A 25,047-nucleotide genomic window follows, 5' to 3' on the forward strand; every position below is an offset into this window, starting at 1 on the left:
ATAACGCCAAATGTTTGTTTTCAAGCGTGAGAATGTTGCCATTGGTAGGATGACGTGCTGTCAATTTAGCTCTTGAAACCCGAAAAGTTTATCCACAGATTCATTACTAACCAGTTGTATTTCAAAAGACAAATGTATTAACTATCTACTTTAAACACATCATGTAATGTATCTTGAAGCAATTTGTCAACTGTAAACTATTGTCTGATCGGTTGTCATGAAGAAAAAAATCTTTTCAAACATTTGACGGATGGACGGAATAAAATAATTCATAGGTTGTTCACAAATTTTCCTAGATAATACACACATGAAAAATAATTGTTTTGAATACGTACAATTTTAAGAACCACATAAAAATTGTGTCGTCAAGGGCTTTTTGTTATTTTGTATTATAAATAAGTTTTTAAAACGCACCTACTCTGTTGTTATGACTTATTAGAAATATATTTCTCCTAATCTATATATTTTTGGGGTAACTGTGAATTTCTAATGTTATAATATTATATATTTAAAGTTCTGAAAGTGACAAGTTCTTATATACATAAATGTCTGGTATATAGAAATGAAATTTTAACTTCATCACCGTATATCATATTTAATTCTCAGATTTAATTATGCTGTATTCATTGTATTATAATAATGTACTGAAATATGGACCTTTGACAATAAACGTATTTACATTTTTGGTATTTAGCTGTATCTTGCCTCCGAATGACCTTAGATCGACTCCGAATCACCTTTTGACGTCAAGCAACAATCACTTTTAAATTGTGACGTCAAATATTTTAAATTATGATGTCAAAGTTTACGGGAACCTGTGTGATTTGACGTAATGGCGGACAATTTGCATACAAGTGTAAATACGTCTATTATTGTAATGGTGTTTGTGCCATTAAATGAAAACGGAGAAATACATTACCAAAGAGGATCTTTAAAGTCTCAATATCACCAAAATCGTCAGACGGGGTTGTCTTTCAAAGTGGTCTTAAAATTATAACTATTGGTACTGGTCCGACCTGTCTTTGGTCCGAGTTGTCATCAATTCCATTAAGTGATCACATGACCACAAAATGGTGGGAGGTTTTCCAGACGGAAGTCGATAAAGTTTATGTTAATTTTGTTTTTAATTTTGGAGCACACCCGATAAATGAAAATGGTAATTTAATAACAAGGGGAAATCACTTCTTAAGATTTCATGCTTTCTGCATTAATATACATTATTTTACTAACAATTTGACAATATGTCAAGTGCGATTTTCAGATTTTCTAAGGACTGCATCATCATCACCATGTCTTCATTGATTCCCTATATATAATTTACCAAATTTCCCCCAAAAAATTAAGGGGGGAGGCCCCCTGAAAAAAACTCTAAATCAGTCTCTGCCTAGGGCACCATGATGCTATAAGGCCCTGGTCATGCGAAGAACATTGGTAATCTTTGTTATAAAAATGTATTAGATTTTAAACTTGTTTTCATTTGTTATTTTAAAAAAACAGATCAAAGTTTTGAAAAATAATAAAAATATTTAAAGAATTTGACATTTAAACCATTTATCATGTATATTCTTTTGCAGCCAACCCAACAGTTATCACCCCAGGAGGAACAAGAGAAGTTGTTAGAAGAAGCTGTAAACATTGTTAAGAATCAGTCATTTCAAATGAAAAGATGTCTGGTGTGTACATGAGTAGTACATGTATATGTAAAATTTAAAATAGTATATATGTATTCGTTTATGCCAATTCAAACACAGGGGTTTGTTACAATTGCCAGGTTTACTATCCATACGAACCCCTAAAAAAACACAAGGGAGGAAGCTCATTTGCGATGATTCTTCAAATTATTGTTGTAAAATTTTTCAAAGACTTTCACTTACTTTGTGACCTGAATAAATCTGTTCCCACTTGAATTATCTCTTCAATGACATATATTTATTACCTTAGTAACCTCTATACATTTGTAACTATTGTAATTCTTAAAACAAGCTGGACATTTCTGAAATAGAACGAATCGAGGCCCTACATTTGAAAATGAAACTTTTTGCTTCTTTTAAGTAGCAAGGTTTATGCCTTTGACATGTTTGATGCTATCATTTAGCTGAAAATTCTATTTAGTTGAAAAAAATGCTATAATAATGGCTTTACATAATGAACTGATACTTTCTTAAAAGATTTTTCCCAGCAGTGGGAGTATTTTTCCTGTGAAGTTCAAAGTTTCATCTTTCAGATTATGTAATAAAATACTACTGTTCGCGATAAAAATTTCACTGTTCGGGGGTGTTGAAATTAGTGGGGGTTATTAAAAGAATGATACTTAAAGAAGTGATTTTTTTGAAGGAAATTGAGGTCTGATACTTTAACAAGTGATTTTTATGTCATTATCCTACATGTAGATTCAGTACAAGGTCATCACCTGAAATGACCTGGTCATCTAGACAATACAGATGTTGGTTCTGATAAGTTGAGAAACATAATTAGTCCCTGGATCATTAGTATTCTATATTTAAAGCTACAATAAAATTAAATCACTTCTTCTAGTGATTAATTTGTACTACTTAAATAGGTGATTATTAAAGAAAGACAACTCCAACCTTTATGGAAATAATGTTACTTGAATCAGTGATTTAGAAAATCACTTATTTAAGTAAGTCCCCTGACTGATCATGGTTTTTATATCATGAGAACCATGACTATTATAATTCGGTTTTAACTTACACATACTTTTCATAAGTTCTTGGACTGGGAAAGGACATTTTTTTTTGCGTTTATCTGCATGTATACTATGATTAATATACTATTATAATGTATAGAGACTCTCTACACAATATAGCAGTGAGTTTCTGTCATCAAACTGACTTTAAAGTCAGACATGACTACTGGTTTTAACATTGATAACCAATCCTATGATAGATAAAAAAAAAATGATAAATAGATAAGCCAATCAGAGTGTTGTCCATATCATGGTTTTTAGATCATAAGAACCACTTCTATTATATATGCTACACGCAATTTTCATAAGTACTCGGACAGGGACAAAACAGTTATTTTCACGTTTATCTGCATCATCCCCATGTATAATATGATTAATATACTACTATGATATACAATGTATAGAGACTCTCTATAAAATATAGCATGATCTCCATGGAGAAGAAACTTTATGATGTTTATAGAATTAATAGTTAATAGAAAATTTTAAAAATACACTTTAATATTTATAATATAGATACTTATGTTCAAAGTATATAGAAACGCGAAAATAATGAAATATAACAGAAAACACAATCATAACAGGCTTTGAAAAAAAAGAGAGAGCTTAGAAATATTGTCATGACTGTCTCCATGTACCTTTATGACTTTTGATTTCATTTCTTAAATTCTCCAGACTTAATTTTTTTTACAAAAATTCAGCCTAAAATATAGTTAACAAACTTTCAACCAAGCTTAAAATGTCAGCAATTTCGCTTTTAAATGTCAGTCAAACAGGTCTTCAGGTTTTAAACTTTCACATAAATTTCATAAAAGTACTCGAGGACAGGACAATAATAATGGCGTTGATAGAGACTTTCAAAATAATATAGCAGTGATCATCTAGGAGAACAATAGAAAATACACTTTATTTATAGTACATATATGTATGTTCATAGTATACAGAAACTCGAAAATAATGGAATATAATAGAAAAAAATAACGTACTTTGGAAACAAGGGAGAGGACTTAAACTGTTTCCAAGTACCTATGAATTTTGATACCTTTTTTGAAATTCTCCAGATATGAAATCTTTTACTGAAATTCTCCAGACACAAAATCTCACAAGCTCTAATGCCCGCGATTTCACAGGTTTTTAAATGAAAAGAAAAAGTGAAGGTACATATTCTTATTCAAGCTCCTCACCAATGATGATATTTAACAAGAAAATTGGTATTTTAATGAGTTTGTAAGAGTAATCGTTTATTTTTTGAGGATTGAGAAAAAACTATCTTCAACAGATTTGCCAATTTATGTTCTACAAGTTAAGCCTTTAGAAAATGTGTGTTTTTTGAACATTTAAATTCTTGGTTTACCTATTCATGCTATTTCCACGAATTCCAACGAAATTCTTTTCCCTAAAAATAATGATGTCATGATGAAACCACAGTATATTAATTATGTTCCTTAATATCATGAATTACAGTTATGTGTTTTTATTGATTTAATTTACAATGTTGTTCTTCTTTCAGGACAAAGGAAAATTAATGGATGGTCTAAAACATGCATCAACTATGTTAGGAGAGCTCAGAACTTCTATGCTGACACCAAAAAACTATTATGAATTGTGTATCCTTTAGTTCTAACATACACTTTGTATAAATATGTGGGGTGATGGGTAAAGGCCAATGATCAACACTTTTGAAACAACAAAGTTCACATTTATTACTGTAAATTCAGAAAATTTTGGATGCATTTATTATTGCCATTTTGTCATTTCAGACTAAAATGTGATTTTAATTTTTGAAAAAAATCCTGTTAAATTCATATTAAAATTTTAAAATGTGAGTTTAAATAATTGGGATTATAAACCTATCCCATTTTTTGCAATGATAAAAACATCTCAATAATTTCTAAATTTACAGTAATAAATGTGAACTATGTTGTTTCAAAAGTGTTCTTCAAAAGCTGCAGAGTGAAAGTTAATTAAAAACTTACCCTCTGGAGCATTAATAAGATTTAAAAATAATTCTTAAAGAATTTATGCATAGCATTTTATTTACATTGAAAGATATAATTATAATGGCTAGGATATCTGTAATTAAGAAATTGATAGAGAAAAAAGAACTCAAGATTTCCAATATCAATTATTTTTCATGAATTATTCTTCCCTAACACACCATAGATATGGCCATTTCTGATGAACTGAGACACTTAGAACTATATCTAGTGGATGAATTTCAAAAGGGAAGAAAAGTGGCCGATTTATATGAATTGGTGCAGTATGCTGGAAATATTGTTCCTAGATTGTAAGTGAAATTCCTACATTTTTTGAATTGGCTATCTAGATTTTTTCATCCTTTTGTTACAAAACAAAGTACAAATGTACTACATTTGTGCTAATGAAATAAAGCTTATAGCAATCTTTTTTAACTTCAGTATTTTCTTTAAATTAGCCTTTGCAGTGTTTTTCCTTACAAATATTTGGAAGGATGTATTTTGAATGATGGGGGTAAATAAATCAATTGGGACTTTACCATGCTGTAATATATATTCTAGGGAATCACTGCATGGAGAGATTGGAAATTATCTGTTTGTAATTTGGCATGCAGAATAAGAAAGACTATGGGTATCTAAAACTCAAAATAACATTGATGATACATTTGTACAATATCCAGCTAACAAATCACAAAGTGTTAGCTGTACTTATTTGATTTGATACCCAGAAATCTTCAAAATCTGACATGGTATTTTTTAAAGACCTCTAAATGCCTATAAAAATGAAAAGAAGTAAACACTGATGGATTAGAAATATAGCAAATAACCTGTCTGATGACTTTTTTGTTTCATTTTCAGATATTTGTTAATTACAGTTGGAGTTGTATACATTAAATCCAATGAATTATCAAGAAAAGACATTTTAAAAGATCTGGTTGAAATGTGTCGAGGAGTGCAACACCCCCTAAGGGGCCTCTTTCTCAGAAATTATTTATTACAGTGCACAAAAAATGTCTTACCAGATGTTGAGGAAGAATCAGCAGGGTAAGTTAGAAGTATTCTTCTTGTTTCATTGGTTCTTTACATACTTTAAATTCAGAAATAATTGCAATGTTTTTATTTTTGTGAAAAATGTGACCGGGTTATTTAATCCCAATAATTTAAACTTGCATTTTGAAATTTTGTATTTATATTACACAGGATTTTTCTCAATATCGCAAAAATCAAAATTGCATTTTAGTCTGAAATGACATAATTGCAATAATAAATGCATGCAATAATTTCTAAATTTACAGAACATTGTTATGGCTACATATTGTAAATGATGTTGTATTGTCTTATACATTCAAAGGGTAAGGTCAAACATTATCATATATATATAGACATGATAGAAATAAGAAGATGTGGTATGATTGCTAACTAGACAACTCTCCACTATAGAGCAAATGACATAGATCTAAGCAACTATAGGTCACTGCAGGCTCTTCAACAATTAGAAAACTATTATAGCATAATTTATATATATATGGTAAGCTAGTAAAGGCCCAGGCAGAACAAAATGTTTTAAAAACACTTCAATTTACAAAACAACATTCTGATTTATGTACAAAACAATGAACAAACAAATATATGATATAGAGCAGCCAATGACAAATATTGATTAACAGGCTTTTGACTTGGGTTTCGGGACAGATACAAACTATAATGGGGTTAAATATGTTATATGTCAGTTAATGGTAGAAAGTATAGCAACTGTTAGACAATAATTTATCTTTGCACTACCATCACATATTGAATAGTTTGTGATGAATATGACATGTTTAGCCAACTAGGTCTTCTTAAATACTAACTTCTTTGTTGTCTCTTTAGCGATACAAAATGAATGTGCATTCAGTTAACATTATAATTTTGTATTTTTTTTTCATGTCACAAAAAATCTCTTTTTAACAGAAAAGACAATGAAACAGGAACAGTTATGGATTCTATAGATTTCATATTGCTGAATTTCTCTGAAATGAACAAACTTTGGGTCCGTATGCAACATCAAGGTCATTCAAGGGACAAGGTCAAACGAGAACAAGAAAGACGTGAGCTTAGAATCTTAGTAGGAACAAATTTGGTCAGACTGAGTCAACTTGAGTGTATTGATATGGATAAATACAAAAAGGTAGGTATATATATTTGATGATCAAGGAAAATATTCAAAGTGAACTATTTTTAGACAACTTCTATATTAAGTACCAACGATGTTAATACATAATTAAATGTTAGCAGTGGCAGATCTAGAATTTTACATTAGAAGGGGTGCAAAGACTGCCTAAAAGGGGACCCACTCCAGTCATGATTCAGTGATTCCCAAAATAATCAACCAAATTTTCCCAAAAAACCCTCTTAGTCCACCTCTGATTAGCATGGTAAAATTGTTGTAATATTGATATGAAAAAGTGACAAAAACAAATTGAGAATTCTAATAGTACTTGTATTATGAAAATTAGGAATGATTATTTTTAAGTTTCATAGTTTTCATAAACTTGCAGTCATATTATAATGTTGTTGTCTTGTCCATGTTTTGAATTGATTACTTTTTTTATTTTAAGGTTGTATTACCTGGTGTATTAGAACAAGCTGTAAGTTGTAGAGATCCAATAGCCCAGGAATATCTCATGGAATGTATAATACAGGTAATATTAACCACTTACAATTCTAATGGTTTGTATTTCTAGATATATGGTAATGTTGCAATGAAATGGCATAAGAGTACTAATAATCAGAATTTATAAGTTCATCAGTTTATCAAAAATGTATTCATAGAAGATGAAATGACGTACATGTAAATGACAGTGAAAGAAAAACATGTTCTTCGGTTAATTCAATAATAGGTTTCTGTTTTTAATAAAGCAGACAACTTGTTAGTATCTTTTGCTTAGTTAATAACCAACTTTTGATTCACATTATTCTTAAAGTCATAAGAAACGAGTGACCGGTAAAAAATAATGTTCTTCCAATTCTTGAACCAATGCATACAAACATCACAAACTTAGTCTTCTGTGCACTTTTTTCGTGTAAGTTTCGTATAATTGTCAATTTTTTTTCAATCGGTCAGTGTTGTTGTGAAAATATGGCAGGTAATTAAAGTTCGTGTTTGAAGCCGAAGTTTAACGATTGTCACCTGTTTGTCAACAATCGACAAAAAATCAACAAAAAAAGCATGGAAATTGAGCATGTGTTTAACATGTAAATTTAGATAATAGTTTATTTTAAGGACATCCATGCGTATTGTGATCACCGGATTATTACGAGATGGTTCACACTGAGGTCACTTTTGAAAACTGTCCATTGAGTTATAAAAAAACATTTTTGATTTGAGGTTTCTTATGACTTTAATAATACCTGACAGGTGAAACAAAATTTTCTTTTATATTTCTTTATTAGGTATTTCCAGATGACTTCCACCTACAGACTTTAAATTCATTCTTACGAGCATGTGCAGAATTACATGAAAGTGTCAACGTGAAAAATATCATTATATCTCTTATTGACAGGTAATTATAATATATTATAAGTGTGAAATAGACTGAAATAAAAAGATGCATGATCTTTGTCTTTCTGTAAGCATATTTTCTGGTTTATTATAATATGTAAATAATTAATATTCATCTGAAGGTTGGTATTACTTGACTCAGAACAAATAAAGAAAATACTGGAGGGACATATAAAAGATCATCAGTAAATTAAACTAAGAAAAGGTGTAGAAATTAAGAAAGAAGATTAAGAATGAACATCACAAACACCACCCAGAACTGAGGTTTAATCAAGTGTGGTGTAAAGGCTGAATCTTAAAAGAACCTCTTAAATGAAAACTAAGTTGGTAATTGACAGAATTTTATTTTGTTAAATTAATGATATGTTATTTCTATGAAGCAGTTTTGAGTGAATGTTGATAATGATATTTATATTTTATTAAGTTTACATATATATGTATTTTATATTTATTTATACCAGTAATATTTTCATATCTTGAAATGTCATGACAACAATGATAGTTTTGTGTATATTACAGATTAGCACAATTTGCACAGAATGAAGAAGGAACTGGTATTCCCCCAGAAATACAATTGTTTGATATATTTTCTCAACAGATTGCACAAGTTATACAGGTTAGTTTGGTCATTTAATACAGTAATAAGTTGAAAAATCTACCACATGGCTGGTCATTTCTTATATTTATTTTGACACATATTTTAAAAAGAGGGGTGAAAGATACCAGAGGGACATTCAAAACTCACATATCGAAACAAACTGACCACATCATGACAAAAAAAGAAAAAGACAAACAGACAAACAATAGTACACAACACACATCATACCAATTACAAGGTCTTGTGCATATTGACACTTTAAATTAAAAAATAAGTATGAGTAAAAGGAAATATGGGAGTTTACTTCATTTAGGCAGCAAGTCACCAACACAAAATCATCACAGCATAACTACTGTCTTCTATAATAAACAAATGTCTATATAATATATCATGATATCAATTGCTAAAACTGTAAACAAACTAGTTGGTTGACCGTTATGGAATAACCGTTTCACAAATGATATCGGATATGTTCCTTACGTCGTAACTACAATCCCATTCCCTTTCATGAATGTGACCTACCAAATTAGACTATTTACCGGGTGCCACATGTGGAGCAGGATCTGCTTACCCTTCAGGAACACCTGAGATCACCCCTAGTTTTTTGGTGGGGTTTGTGTTGTTTATTCTTTAGTTTTCTATGTTGTGTCGTGTGTGCTGTTGTTTGTTTGTCTTTTTCGTTTTTAGCCATGGCGTTGTCAGTTTGTTTTAGATTTATGAGTTTGACTGTCCCTTTGGTATCTTTCGCCCCTCTTTTAATAAGTGAGCATATATTTGAAAAAAATAACATGAGTATATGTAAACGGTTGAACTTCTCTTTTCTTTATACATCTTAACAAAAATACAAAATATCAAAATAGATAGCTGGGAAGTGAGATAGCAAATAGTAAACACCAAAAGAAGTATCCTTTGACAGAAATATCAATGAAAATAAGTAGGTTAACACTAGATTTAAAATAATCCAAATCTTAGGTTGACTTATATTCAATTGCGTTTAGTATTAAAGAAATACATACAAGAGCAAAAGTTAATGGAATGAATAAATTGAACTTGACAGCAACTGGTAAGAGGTTCTGCAACTGTGATCATAAATGTCAGTAGTGGTCAGAAAATAGTGATAATAAATACAGGTACATGGTGTATTAAATTGTTTTATTCATTATTTACTATACATAAAGTTATCTGACCTAATCTACATTTTGTTTACAAAAAGGGTGAATTCTTTTTTATCCTTATTTTAGAATAGACCAGATATGCCACCAGAAGATATTGTATCTTTACAAGTAGCTCTGATCAACTTAGCTCTGAAGTGTTACCCTGATAAAGTGGAATATGTAGATAAAGTCTTAGAAACAACAGAGGAAATATTTAACAGATTAAATCTTGATCAGTATGTGTATTATTGATAATCAGTCAGAAATGTCTTTTGTTAACCTAAGAACAAAAAATTATATCCATTGAAAATTAGAGATGAATATGAATATACATGTAGGTATCATTATGATTGCTCCAGTAACAATAATTTAAAACTAGATTTAGTCACCTTTTTCGTATTTACATAAGCACATTTTTAATCCTTCTTTTGATAGACACATAATGAATATTGATGAACATTGAATGTGTGACATATTTAATTCATGGACAAAATATTTCATTGATGTGATTACTTAGTGTAAAATTCAATATAAAAATGATTTCTGAACTTCGAAAAATGGCCAAAGGTTTTTGAACTTTGATTTGAAAACATACAAAAAGAATATAAGTTGTCATTTTGGTATTATTTTTGCATAAAATAACTTTTTAGCTCACCTGGCCCGAAGTGCCAAGTGAGCTTTTCTCATCACTTGGCTTCCGGCGTCGTCCGGCGTCCGTCATCGTTCACTTTTACAAAAATCTTTTCCTCTGAAACTGCTGGGCCAAATTTAACCAAACATGGCCAAAATCATTATAAGGGTATCTAGTTTAAAAAGTGTGTATGGTGACCCCAACCAACCAACCAAGATGGCCGCCATGGCTAAAAATAGAACATAGGGGTAAAATGCAGTTTTTGGCTTATAACTCAAAAACCAAAGCATTTAGAGCAAATCTGACATCAGGTAAAATTGTTTATCAGGTCAAGATCTATCTGCCCTGAAATTTTGAGATGAATTGGACAACCCGTTGATAGGTTGCTGCCCCTGAATTGGTAATTTTAAGGAAATTTTACTGTTTTTGGTTATTATCTTGTATATTATTATAGATAGAGATAAACTGTCAACAGCAAAAATGTTCAACAAAGTAAGATTTACAAATAAGTCAACAAGACCAAAATGGTCTGTTGATCCCTTTAGGAGTTATTGCCCTTTAACGTCAATTTTTAACCATTTTTCGTAAATCTTAGTTATCTTTTACAAAAATCTTCTCCTCTGAAACTACGGGGCCAAATTAAACCAAACTTGGCCACAATCATCATTGGGGTATCTAGTTTTAAAAGTGTGTCCGGTGACACGGCCAACCAACCAAGATGGCTGCCATGGCTAAAAATAGAACATAGGGGTGAAATGTAGATTTTGGCTTATAACTCTGAAACCGCAGCCTTTAGAGCAAATCTGACATCGGGTAAATTTGTTTATCAGGTCAACATCTATCTACCCTGAAATTTTCAGATGAATCTGCAACCCGTTGTTGGGTTGCTGCCCCTGAACTGGTAATTGTAAGGAAATTTTGCTGTTTTTGGTTATTATCTTGAATATTATTATAGATAGAGATAAACTGTAAACATCAATAATGTTTTAAAAGCAAAGTAAGATTTACAAATAAGTCAACATGACGGAAATAGTCAATTGACCCCTAAGGAGTTATTGTTCTTTATAGTCAATTTTTAACAATTTTCATAAAATTTGTAAATTTTAACTAACATTTTCCACTGAAACTACTGGGCCAAGTTCATTATAAATAGAGATAATTGTAAGCAGCAAGAATGTTCAGTAAAGTAAGATGTACAAACACATCACCATCACCAAAACACAATTTTGTCATGAATCCATCTGCTTCCTTTGTTTAATATTCACATAGACCAAGGTGAGCGACACAGGCTCTTTAGAGCCTCTAGTTTGAAGTTGTTTACAGTTACATTAACAAACAGTAAAATATGATGCAATTATGTACCTAGGGTAAAACAATGTTATGCTTTTCTGTTAGATTACTAAGAATTTATCTCCTAAGGGGAAGACATCAATATCAAGTTTTCTAGAAAGGAACAAACTAAGAATTTTTTTTTTTATAGATTTTATACTTTAACGAAAGAATCCTAAGTAATAAGAAAAAAATGTGAAAAAGTGAAATAAGGAAATTTAAGTTTATTTACAAATTACCAAAATGGTAAAGTTAATGATAAGGTGACTGCAATTTTTTTTATTGAATCTACTAGGTGAATTTTTCTTCTATTATGGTGTTCAGTATTTAGTCTCCTGAATCCCACTTTTCAGATCTAAGGGATTGATATACTGTAAATTTAGAAATTACTGCTATGTTTTTATTATTGCGAAAAATGCTTCAGGGTTATAATTGCAATAATTCAAATTTGCATTTTGAATTTTTGATGAGTTGAACAGGGTTTTTCCCAATATCACAAAAATTAAATCACATTTTGGCCTTAATATGACAATATGGCAATAATAAATGCACACAATAATTTCTGAAGGACTATAAATGACTTTTTGTCAGATTCCTGTCAGTTTTAACTAATTATATATTTTGTTTCTTAGTTTAGAGCATGGTAGCCCTGTATCTAAGGAGTTAATCAGACTGATGAAGATTCCTGTGGATACCTATAACAATATACTAACAGTTTTACAGTTACAACACTTTGGACCAATGTTTGAGTACTTTGACTACCAGAGCAGAAAGATCATGAGTTGTTACATAATAAATAATGCTTTAGAAAATGAAACGCTCATACCAAGCCAAGAACAGGTACATTTACATGTAGCTTTAACACCATATCCTTGCAAACTGAGTTCCTATAGCATATTGAATTAATTGAGTTATCCAAACTTATATTCTTGGATAGTTTTCAATTAAATTGTAATCGATTTAACATGTTTAATGTTTTTTTTAATTTGCAAAATTTTGTTTAAAAAATTAGTTTTGGTAAAAATTACCTTGTAAACTAGCATTTATTAAATTTTTCTCAGCCTGTCTGTCCAGACAGGTACATGCATCTAACTTACCACTGGACATGCTACTGTCATTTATTATCATAAAAAATTTAAGAGAGGGATATGACTTTTCAGTATGCATCTTTTATTTGTTGTATTTTATAGGTTGATTCCATCTTAGGTATTGTAAGTGTATTAGTTCAGGACCAATCAGATCAACCAGAAGAAGCAGATGACCCAGAAGACTTTGCAGAAGAACAGGGAATCATGGGAAGATTTATTCACTTGTTAGAAGCAGAAGATCTGAATCAGCAATATCTAGTAAGAAATGTTTACAGTAGAAATGTCACTGAAGGGAGCAATTGTAGTTTACATAGAATACTAATATATTGATAGACTCATTTTCTCTCTGTCTGAAATTAGTTTTGTAGAGTTATCTATAGATTTTATATCAATTTTCTACATTTTATTATTAGATTTTTATTTACCACTTTATTCCATGATACTCAGAATTTATATGTATTTTGTAATATCATTTTGCTACATTTTATAAACTTTTAAAAAAATGCAAATAGAAACCTTTCTAGGGTTGTTTCATGAAAACATACATGGGATGCTAAAAAGGTGCTGCAAAATCTCAACTAAGGGGTGTATTTTTTACAGTGAAAATGTAAGAGAAATTCTAAAATTACCTTTATATATGGTAACCCATTTTCAAAGTTCATGTCCTGAGTACTATGTATGTTTTAAACAATCCCTTGAGAACAGCTTACATTGTGTTATATAACAAGTTTGTTTATTCATTACAGATTTTAAATACAGCACGGAAACATTTTGGTAATGGTGGAGACAAGAGAATAAAGTTTACATTACCTCCCATAGTATTTTCTGCTTACAGACTTTCTACAAAATACAGAGAGATCCAAGAAGAGGTATTTATTGACACAATATTTATACTTCATTAAGAACAGAGTTCCTTAAAATGGCATTTGCTTTAGATATTTAGTCAGCTTTATTTAATCTTATGATGTTCATACAATTCTGATTACATGTATTAAAATAAATTTTAAAATTTCAACATTTGTCTGGAGCATACATATGAGGACCGTTATTTCTGAAACAAACAATAAAATCTGAATTTTGAAGAAATAAAACATTTGACAAAAGTACAATCAAATTCAATTTTTGAAAATTTATAATAAAGATAGAAATATATCATTGTTAATTGAATTCACCATTTATTCATGCCACTCTATACACAAATGGAACATGATAAAGTCATAAAACTGCCAACTATAAACAAAATGACAAGGACTATATATGTTATTTTGAATAAAATAAAACAGAAACTTTTTTCAATCAAACTGTTCACATATAAAATATTAAAAATGTTTCAAGTGTTTAAATGATATTTCAAATTTAAGATGTATTTCGCTTCTTTATTCTGATACTAAAAACTTCGATATGTATACATTAATTTATTTGAAACATTGAATTGTCATTTCCGTACCATTTTTAGTAGAAACTTAGAATTTTTACTTTTTAATTTGATTTCAGGATGAAAACTGGGAAAAGAAATGTCAGAAAATATTTTCCTTTTGTCACCAAACAATCGGAGCTCTGATAAAAGCAGAAATGGCGGAGATTCCGTTACGACTTTATTTACAAGGTGCCATGGCAGCCGGACAAGTAGCTTTTGAAAATCATGAAACTGTTGCTTATGAATTTATGTCACAGGTAAATTAATGATACTTTGAAAAACGTGAAACTGTTGCTTATAAATTTATGTCACAGGTAAATTAATGATGCATTGAAAACCATGAAATTAATGAAGCAATAACCAATATTATAATTATTGCTTATTTATTTTGTGTCAAGAGTAAATTACTGTGTATTTATGCTTTTAAAAATTATTTTATATGCTATAGTAATATGATTGATTTTTAACACACCTGGCCCAAAGGGCCAATTATATATATTGATGAGCTTTTCTCATCACCTGGCGTCCGTCATCCGTTAACTTTTACAAAATCTTCTCCTCTGAAACTACTGGCCCTTTAACCACAATCATCAGTGGGGTATTTAAATTTAAAAATGTGACTGGTGACCCGGCCAACCAACCAAGATGGCAGCCATGGCTAAAAATAGAACATAGAGGTAAAATGTAGATTTTCGCTAATATCACTTGAAACCAAAGCATTGAGAGCAAATCTGACATGGGGGGTAAATTGTTAATCAGGTCAAGATATATTTGCACTGAAATTTTCAGCTGAATCAGACAACCCGTTGTTAGGTTGCTGCACTGAATTGGTAATTTTAAGGAATTTTGCAGTTTTTGGTTATTATCTTGAATATTATTATAGATAGAGATAAACTGTAAACAGCAATAATGTACAGCAAAGTAAGACCTAAAAATAAGTCAACATGACAAAAATTGTCAATTGACCCCCTAAGGAGTTATTGTCCTTTATAGTCATTGTCAAACAATTTTCATAAATTTTGTCAATTTTTACAAAAAATTTTCCACTGTAACTTAGTACTGGGCCAAGTTCATTATAGATAGAGATAATTGTAAGCAGCAAGAATGTTCAGTAAAGTAAGATCTACAAACACATCACCATCACCAAAACACAATTTTTTTATGAATCCATATGTGTCCTATGTTTAATATGCACATAGACCAAGGTGAGCGACACAGGCCCTTCAGAGCCTCTAGTTTATTACTGCTTAATATCACATAAGTGCAAAATTGCTATGCCACGAAAGCATTCAACATTATGAATAATATAGACTACACAAAAATCCATCAGTCAGATCAAATTTAAGATTTCTTGAATCATACTTAAGACCTAGTATGATCATGCAAATTTTAATTTTTTTAGAATCAAATTGGGCATGGTAAGTTAAAAGTTATAATTATTAATTAGTCTTAACAGTTATATTTTTGTTCGCATATTACACTGTTTCCCAAGTAAAATATCACGACCATACTGAAATTATGTAGATCTTTTATTCTATTTTCCCGTTTGAATGGTTTTACACTAGTAATTTTGGGGCCCTTTATAGCTTGTTGTTCGGTGTGAGCCAAGGCTCCGTGTTGAAGGCCGTACTTTAACCTATAATGGTTTACTTTTTAAATTATTTGTATGGAGAGTTGTCTCATTGGCACTCACACCACATCTTCCTATATCTATTAATAATCTTGCACAAAGTTTTATTTTTAACATTTGTGATTGTTTTTCAGGCTTTCTCTTTATATGAAGATGAAATAAGTGATAGTAAAGCACAGTTGGCAGCTATTTCATTAATAATAGGAACATTAGAACAAATGTCATGTTTTGGTGAGGAGAACCATGAACCACTGAGGACACAGTGTGCTCTAGCAGCATCTAAACTTCTAAAGAAACCAGACCAATGTAGGGGTGTGTCAACATGTTCACATTTGTTCTGGTCAGGGGAGTCTGCTGCATCAGAAGGGGAGGTATGTGTTATCAAATTGAAAACAGATAGTCCAAACAAAAGGAAAGAAAAGGTCATTTCAGTCAATACAAAATTGAACTCTTGTACCAGTACACACATGTTCTTTAATCCTCATGATTTATATATAATTAATCTGAGTAAACTGAACATTGGTTAATATTGAACTGAATCATTACTTCAAAATTGGATTGGTTCATATAGTCTTTACTGTTCATGCTAAAGTTTTTATTAATTTCACTATGAAATTTAATAATGCAAGCAATGGCTTATACTACGAAAATGTGTGGATGCTAATTACTGTAAATTCAGAAATTATTGCAAGGTTTTTATTATTGCGAAAATTGCAACAGAGTTGTAAACGCAATAATTTAAACTCGCATTTTAAAATATTTTATATGGATTAAGCAGGTTTTTCCCCAAAATTGTAAAAATTAAAATCGCATTTAGGTTACAAATGACAAAATCGCAATAATAAATACATGCAATAATTTCTGAATTTACAGAATTGTATAATTCAGCATAAGTGGATTAATTGACTTTTAAAATGAAAGATGTAGAAGTTACCAAAGGGAAATTTAAAGCTGTTTTTAAGTCAAAAGGAAACTGGCAAAGCTATAATTAAACACCTAACCCTTTGTTTCATGCAGATTAAAAAGAATGGGATATTGTGGGAAGATTTAGATACAAAAAATGTCTACCTCTGATCTGAAAATGGATGGCACATGTTTGCTGACAGAAATAAGGTCACTTCACTATAGGTTTTTTAGCTCACCTGACCTGAAAGGTCAAGTGAGCTTTTCTCATCACTTGGCGTCCGTCGTCCGTCGTCCTGCGTCCGTCGTCCGTAAACTTTTACAAAAATCTTCTCCTCTGAAACTACTGGGCCAAATTCTACCAAACTTGGCCACAATCATCCTTGGGATATCTAGTTTAAAAAATGTGTGGCGTGACCTGTCAAACCAACCAAGATGGCCGCCATGGCTAAAAATAGAACATAGGGGTAAAATGCAGTTTTTGGCTTATAACTCAAAAACCAAAGCATTTAGAGCAAATCTGACATGGGGTAAAATTGTTTATCAGGTGAAGATCTATCTGCCCTGAAATTTTCAGACGAATCGGATAACCTGTTGTTGGGTTGCTGCCCCTGAAATGGTTATTTTAAGGAAATTTTGCAGTTTTTGGTTATTATCTTGAATACTATTATAGATAGAGATAAACTGTAAACAGCAATAATGTTCAGCAGAGTAAGACCTACAAATAAGTCAACATGACCAAAATTGCCAGTTGATCCCTTAAGGAGTTATTGCCCTTCATAGTCAATTTTTAACAACTTTTCATCATTTTTTGTAACTTTTCTAAAAATCTTCTTCTCTAAAACTGCTTTGCCAAATTTAATCAAACTTGGCGACAATTATCATTGTGGTTTATAGTTTAAAAAATGTGTCCGATGACCCAGCCTACCAAACAAAATGGCCGACATGGCTAAAATTAGAACATAGTGGTAAAATGCAGTTTTTGCTTTATATCTTTGAAACCAAGACATTTAGGGCAAATCTTTCAAGATTTTAATGTCCATCAGAATAAGATATATCCCCTCACAAATTTTCAGTTGAATCGGACAACCTGTTGTTGGGTTGCTGCCCTTAAATTGGTTATTTTAAGAAAATTTTGCAGTTTTTGGTTATTATCTTGAATACTATTATAGATAGAGATAAACTGTAACAGCAATAATGTTCAGCAAAGTAAGATCTACAAATAAGTCAGCATGATCAAAATTGTTAGAGGACCCCCTAAGGAGTTATTGCCCTTTAGAGTCAATATTAAACAACTTTTCCTCATTTTTATATGACCGCAAAATTTGAAAAATTTTTCGTCGTATATTGCTATCACGTTGGCGTCGTCGTCGTCGTCGTCGTCGTCGTCCTGCGTCCAAATACTTTTAGTTTTCGCACTCTAACTTTAGTAAAAGTGAATGGAAATCTATGAAATTTTAACACAAGGTTTATGACCACAAAAGGAAGGTTGGTATTGATTTTGGGAGTTTTGGTCCCAACATTTTAGGAATTAGGGGCCAAAAAGGGCCCAAATAAGCATTTTCTTTGTTTTCGCACTATAACTTTAGTTTAAGTTAATAGAAATCTATGAAATTTTGACACAAGGTTTATGACCACAAAAGAACGGTTGGGATTGATTTTGGGAGTTTTGGTTTCAACAGTTTAGGAATTAGGGGCCAAAAAAGGGCCCAAATAAGCATTATTCTTGGTTTTCGCACAATAACTTTAGTTTAAGTAAATAGAAATCAATGAAATTTAAACACAATGTTAATGACTACAAAAGGAAGGTTGGTATTGATTTTGGGAGTTTAGGTCCCAACAGTTTAGGAATTAGGGGCCAAAAAGGGACCCAAATAAGCATTTTTCTTGGTTTTCGCTCCATAACGTTAGTATAAGTAAATAGAAAACTATGAAATTTAAACACAAGGTTTATGACCATAAAAGGAAGGTTGGTATTGATTTTGGGAGTTTTGGTCCCAACAGAATAAGGGGCCCAAAGGGTCCAAAATTAAACTGTTTGATTTCATCAAAATTGAATAATTGGGGTTCTTTGATAAGCCGAATCTAACTGTCATGACTGTGTATGTAGATTCTTAACCTTTGGTCCCTTTTTCAAATTAGTCTACATTAAGGTCCAAAGGGTCCAAAATTAAACTTACTTTGATTTTGACAAAAAATGAATCAGTTAGGTTCTTTGATATGCTGAATCTAAAAATGTACTTAGATTCTTGATTATTGGCCCAGTTTTCAAGTTGGTCCAAATCGGGGTCCAAAATTAAACTTTGTTTGATTTCATCAAAAATTGAATAAATGGGGTTCTTTGATATACCAAATCTAACTGTGTATGTAGATTCTTCATTTTTGGTCCTGTTTTCAAATTGGTCTACACTAAAGTCCAAAGGGTCCAAAATTAAACTTAGTCTGATTTTAACAAAAATTGAAATCTTGGGGTTCTTTGATATGCTGAATCCAAAAATGTACTTAGATTTTTTATTATGGGCCCAGTTTTCAAGTTGGTCCAAATCAGGATCCAAAATTATTATATTAAGTATTGTGCAATAGCAAGTCTTTTCAATTGCACAGTATTGCGCAATGGCAAGAAATATCTAATTGCACAATATTGTGAAATAGCTAATTTTTTTTTAATTAGAGTTATCTTTCTTTGTCCAGAATAGTAAGCAAGAAATATCTAATTGCAAAATATTGTGCAATAGCAAGATTTTTTTTAATTGGAGTTATCTTTCTTTGTCCAGAATCAACTTAAATCTTTGTTATATACAATATACAATGTATATTCACTTTTTACTACCAACTGATAAATTAAAATAATCTTTACCATTCAGTGATAACAAGCAGTTTTTTTACATCTTAATATTTTATGATGTATTTAAATGAGTAGTTATTGTTGCAAACTCCATTAGAAATTTTAATTGAGATTAGTTTTGGAATAAGGGAAAGGGGAATGTGATTAAAAAAATTGGGTTCAATTTTTCTCATTTGAAATTTCATAAATAAAAAAGAAAATTTCTTCAAACATTTTTTTGAGAGGATTAATATTCAACAGCATAGTGAATTGCTCTAAGAGAAAACAAAAATTTTAAGTTCATTAGAACACATTCATTCTGTGTCAGAAACCTATGCTGTGTCAACTATTTAATCACAATCCAAATTTAGAGCTGAATCCAGCTTGAATGTTGTGTCCATACTTGCCCCAACTGTTCAGGGTTCAACCTCTGCGGTCGTATAAAGCTACGCCCTGCGGAGCATCTGGTTGTAACTTGTATAAAAATCTTTTCTAAAACTACTTGGCCAAATTTAACCAAACTTGGCCACAATCATAATACTAGGGTATCTATTTTTAAAAAGAGTGTCTAATGACCCTGCCTACCAACAAAGATGGCCGACATCAGTAAACACATTAACAGGTGAGCGACACAGGCTCTTGAGAGCCTCTAGTTACATTTCATTACCTGCGATATAGTTATTGCAATTTTCAACAAATTTAACATTATTCTTATTACATTTTCTCTGTTTTAGATGAAGGATGGCAAACGTGTGACAGATTGTTTGAAGAAAGGTGTAAAGATAGCTAACCAGTGTATGGATAGTTCTGTACAAGTTCAACTCTTTGTGGAATTACTCAATCATTATATTTATTACTATGAGAAAGGCTGTGATCAGGTAAGGGTACAACAATTAAAACCTTAGAAAAAGTGTTTCATTGTTTGGTCCTCCAGTCTAGTATGTAATGGTAGTTTTAAAAAATCATAGACTATTTCTTACTGAAATCACTAATCTTACAAAATGGGATACTATGTTGTTAGATAGAATGTTTATTTCTACTTTGAATCAGTACACATGCAGAAAAATATTCTATGGACATAAACAAGATATCCGATTTGAATTCTAATTGGTCTAAAGAGCTATTGTGATATTTTCTCATCTCATTGTTTGCAATTCTAGCATATCAAACTAATAACTTAGAAAAAATTCGTCGCTGTATCCACTTGGTGATTTAGAATGAAACTTTACCAAATCATACTTGGATAGAATATGTATACTGGGTGTTGCTTTTAAAAAACCAATTTATGTTCCATACTTGATACATGAATACATTGAACTGGCTAGTATATATAGTTATTGTGTATTAAGGATTTCCATATTTGATGGCGATGTAAAATTATCCCTTCGTTTAGTTTCATTTAGCAGATATTATTTATTTTAATTGAGTTTATATACCTAACTCACCCATTTAATTATAACACAATCATTTGTGAAAAGACTGTAACTCATGCCATCATTCCATAACTATCAAAACAAAATGTTTCTTTTCTGTTTTCAGGTGACAGTTCAAGTATTAAACCAGTTGATAACTAAGATAAAAGAGACACTACCTAGTTTAGAAGCCAACGAAGAAACAGAACAAATAAATAAACATTTTCAAAATACTTGCGACCATTTACGTCTCAAAAAAGACAATCCAGAAAGTGAAGGAGTGTCATATGAATCATTATCAGTTTAACAGACTTAATTTTTTTAACAAGAAATCATACTCAGTTTACTTTGTCAACAGTTTAATAATGGAACATGAATACACCATTTGATACAAGGAAAAAGGGAAGGAGTTATGAAGTCATCATGATTGTACCTCTCAGAAGGCATATATCATGCTTTATGAGTGGCTTGATAAAAATTAGTTTTTAACAGAAAATAACCAGTGAACCAGCACATCGTGTCAGGACTTTGATTCCTCGGTTACCAAAATCTTACCAATTCTTTCTGCTAGACATCACTTTCTGTAAAAGTCATATAAACACTCACTTTTAATTTTTATTGCACAATATGAATTATCTTTTTAATATTAACTATAGAGCATGTTACGATGAGCAATCAGGAAACTTTTTGAATCATGAAAAACAAACATGAGGAAAATGTTCAATTTTTTTTTAAGTGATGGTTCTATTTATTCCTAAGTTATATTTCTTAAATTCACATTTGTGGAAACCTGTCTTTATGTTTTTGATAAACTGCATTGAATTAATGTTACATTAGCTGTCAACAACTTTCAATTGTGTTATTATGTAACATATTTTGCACTGTTTATGATGCTGTGAATTTATTTATCATTGTGAGTACCAATTTATGTATTGCAGAACACTTGCAAAATTGTTTGTTTCTGATTTAGTGGTTTGCAAAAGCCTTCACACATTAATAGAATATTTATAATTCATTAAACATTTAGATTCGTGTCTCTTTATCCATGAAATCCATGAAAGTTGGTATCCTATGAATAAATAGACAATAACTGTTTAGTGTCTTTGAATATCACCTGTATTTGTACGAGGCTAGGAAACAAGGTGTATGCCAGCTTTTAGCGAGCTATTACACCTGTTTCGAGCCGAGTACAAATACACCTGATATTTAAAGATACTAAACAGTTATTTCGAGCCGAGTACAAGTACACCTGATATTTAAAGACACTAAACAGTTATTTCGAGCCGAGTACAAATACACCTGATATTTAAAGACATTAAACAGTTATTGTCTTTATCCTGCAATTATTTCTGTATATTCTTTGTGTTTTGAAAGGCACAAAAACGCATGTTTTGCATTTATTTTCGATTTGAAATCCCTTGAGGCCCGTGTAGTAATACAATACAGTAATCACACATTCAGCTGAAGACAGGTTCGCAAAAAAAAGAATCTTAAATGGTCAACAATAATACATCGCTCAAGGTGAATAATTATCTATTTTAACATAACAACTAATTTCAACAGTAAAAACAAATAACAAAACATTGTCCAATTTGAAACAGGAGTGTACCAGTTGTCCTACGCTTCAGACTCCACATTCTCTAAACATGCATGCTGAAATTGACATGGTTGTTTTTGTTACACAATCATACACATTCAAGTTTTGAAATCGGTAGTTGTCATCGTAGAAAAGACTGCTGTTCATGTGTGTATGTTATCAGAAAATTGGTGTGATTATTATTGCTGTAAAGAAATGTTTCAAACAGAACGTATAAAAGTAATCGTTAATTCGCAACTAATACATTATTGGAATGCGAGTTGCAATACACATTCTGAGGTCACGCAGGTTCATACAATACTCAGTCCGGCAATGGGCGGAGCTTTAAAGCGATATCTGTATAGTATACAGATACAGCATAGTGATATTTGTAGGGCTGTATCCGTATAGTAGAGCACCCAATTTCAAGATAAACATGAATCCACAGTATTTACTTTAATGAAGTTTGAAGAATTAAATGAAGTTTGAGGAATTACAGCAAATATTTGTGTGTATTGCATTGTTAATTGTATTTCTTGACATTGATGAAAACTAAATTAATGTGTTTCAGTTTCCTGCAATACATATTCATAAAAATATAGACACTTATAATATACATGTTTAACATACATAACTTTCTTTAGTTACAAAACTCGAGTATGTTTTCCTTTATCTGTTTTAGCTGTTATTGTTGTCTGTGTATACAGAATAAAACATTTAGCAATATTTCTTATATTATTTATTACTATTCATTATTTGCCATTGCTTAATTTGAAATCTTTTGACCTTTTTATTTAATAGTTCACATATAAAGGCAGTGATACAAATGGTAAAAATTTCAAAAAGACTAAAGTTGGAACTACATTAAGCTCGATTTAGATGTTTTTGTTTTTAGATTCTTCAGGAATTTTTGTCTTGTTTTGTTTGTTAAGATATGATGTAGATTATCAGATAAGAAAGTAAATGGGGTTAAAAGGGAAATTTAGAATAAAGGTTGATTTTGAGATACATTTTTGATATGGAATTCTACAAAAACGAAATGGTGATATGTAAATGAAAGAAAAAAATTACCCATTTATATTGTACAATTATTTCTCTATTTTACTGTACAGTTATTCTTGTAAAAGCTAATCCAAGACATTATATTTGGTCAACAGACAAAATATTTCTGTAAGTAAACAAGGAAAACAAAATTGATCACTTAAATGCCTAGCTACAAAAATTCAATGTTCTAAAGGTATCACCCATATTTTAAAGATGGTGTAGAATTCTAAATTGAAATCATGTTTGTCCAAACCTTTAGAAATTTTTAAATCTCCTTGCTCTTTAACTTAGTTTTAACTTTTTTTTTTTAAGTTAAGGGAACTATTCTAATAATCTACTACCACCATTTTTTGACAAAGTTTGATTTTCAAAAAAGAACAGCTACTAAAATAAAATAAACACTTTCATAGTAGTTTATCTGAAAATGAAAATTTGTAAAATATTGCTATCTATGACATGCATGACATTATTTTGAAAGGTTACATGTCAATAGATTATCTTAGCTGTATTTGGAATAACTTATAGGAATTTTTGGTCCTGGATGCACTCCAACTTTGTACTTAGTTTGGCCTGTTTAACATTTTTTTTTTATTTAAGCTTCACTGATGAGTCTTTTGTAAACGAAAGGCTCTTGTGGAGCAAAATGCAAAAGTTTAATCCTGATATCTATGATTAGTTTATAATCAATATAAAGCAGTAAATAAGAATTATGAAAGTATCATATTGGTATCAGATGCTTGAGTTAGTAATTGAATACAATTTAATAAAAGATATTTAGTGATGTCAAAAGAGGTTTCTTACACTTTTTAGCTCACTTTGCTTTAAAACCATGTGAGCTATTTTAGCATGACTTGATGTCCGTTGTTGTACAAGTTTAGAAAATCTGAAATTCCTAGGAAATTAGGTAGACATATTTATAAAAAAAACTAGTATTTTACTTTGTACTTAGTACACTTAGATGTTAATTGTAGAGGATTTTGGTCAAGTATGAACAATGAATGTCATTAGTTTTGTGTGTTTGCTAGCTAGTAATTTTACTTGTTTACAGTAACTATACCTTACCAGTTCCATAGACAACTGTCATTATTTTTTTCAACAATTGCATTCAAAGGTGGAAATCTTAAATGGAGTGACATGAGTCGAACCTCCACTTAAATGTCAATCTTATAAATTGACCATTTGATACCACATGTACTTAATTGCACAACTAGTTTTAC

The 25,047-nt window shown here is 30.6% G+C and overlaps 1 protein-coding gene across 2 annotated transcripts; it reads left to right on the top strand.

Moving 5' to 3' along the window:
• The first annotated feature begins 1,041 nt into the window (after positions 1–1,041).
• LOC139525423 (vacuolar protein sorting-associated protein 35-like) lies at positions 1,042–23,512 on the top strand. Of its 2 annotated transcripts, XR_011664894.1 has the most exons (18): positions 1,042–1,156; positions 1,575–1,673; positions 4,218–4,314; positions 4,871–4,994; positions 5,542–5,727; positions 6,634–6,850; positions 7,281–7,364; positions 8,116–8,225; positions 8,744–8,840; positions 10,064–10,212; positions 12,569–12,776; positions 13,127–13,282; positions 13,771–13,893; positions 14,519–14,698; positions 16,206–16,442; positions 20,533–20,676; positions 21,338–22,224; positions 22,475–23,512. XR_011664894.1 is itself a non-coding variant. In XM_071320748.1 (17 exons), exons 1-17 carry the CDS (start codon positions 1,148–1,150, stop codon positions 21,515–21,517), a joined length of 2,400 nt encoding a protein of 799 aa, XP_071176849.1. In that variant the 5' UTR covers positions 1,042–1,147; the 3' UTR covers positions 21,518–23,512. The 2 variants fall into 2 exon arrangements, 1 of the variants encoding a protein (XP_071176849.1); XM_071320748.1 differs by having other exon boundaries at positions 21,338–23,512.
• Positions 23,513–25,047: the final 1,535 nt, after the last annotated feature.

The sequence above is a fragment of the Mytilus edulis genome, chromosome 5, assembly GCF_963676685.1.
Source record: "Mytilus edulis chromosome 5, xbMytEdul2.2, whole genome shotgun sequence".
NCBI classification, from domain to species: Eukaryota; Metazoa; Mollusca; class Bivalvia; order Mytilida; family Mytilidae; genus Mytilus; species Mytilus edulis.

Bases quoted from the DNA above. Each gene is read 5' to 3' on its own strand.
- LOC139525423 (XM_071320748.1), top strand. The intron at 7,365-8,115 runs GTAATATTAACC...TTTCTTTATTAG, and splicing joins TCATGGAATGTATAATACAG to GTATTTCCAGATGACTTCCA. The intron at 10,213-12,568 runs GTATGTGTATTA...TTTGTTTCTTAG, and splicing joins AACAGATTAAATCTTGATCA to TTTAGAGCATGGTAGCCCTG.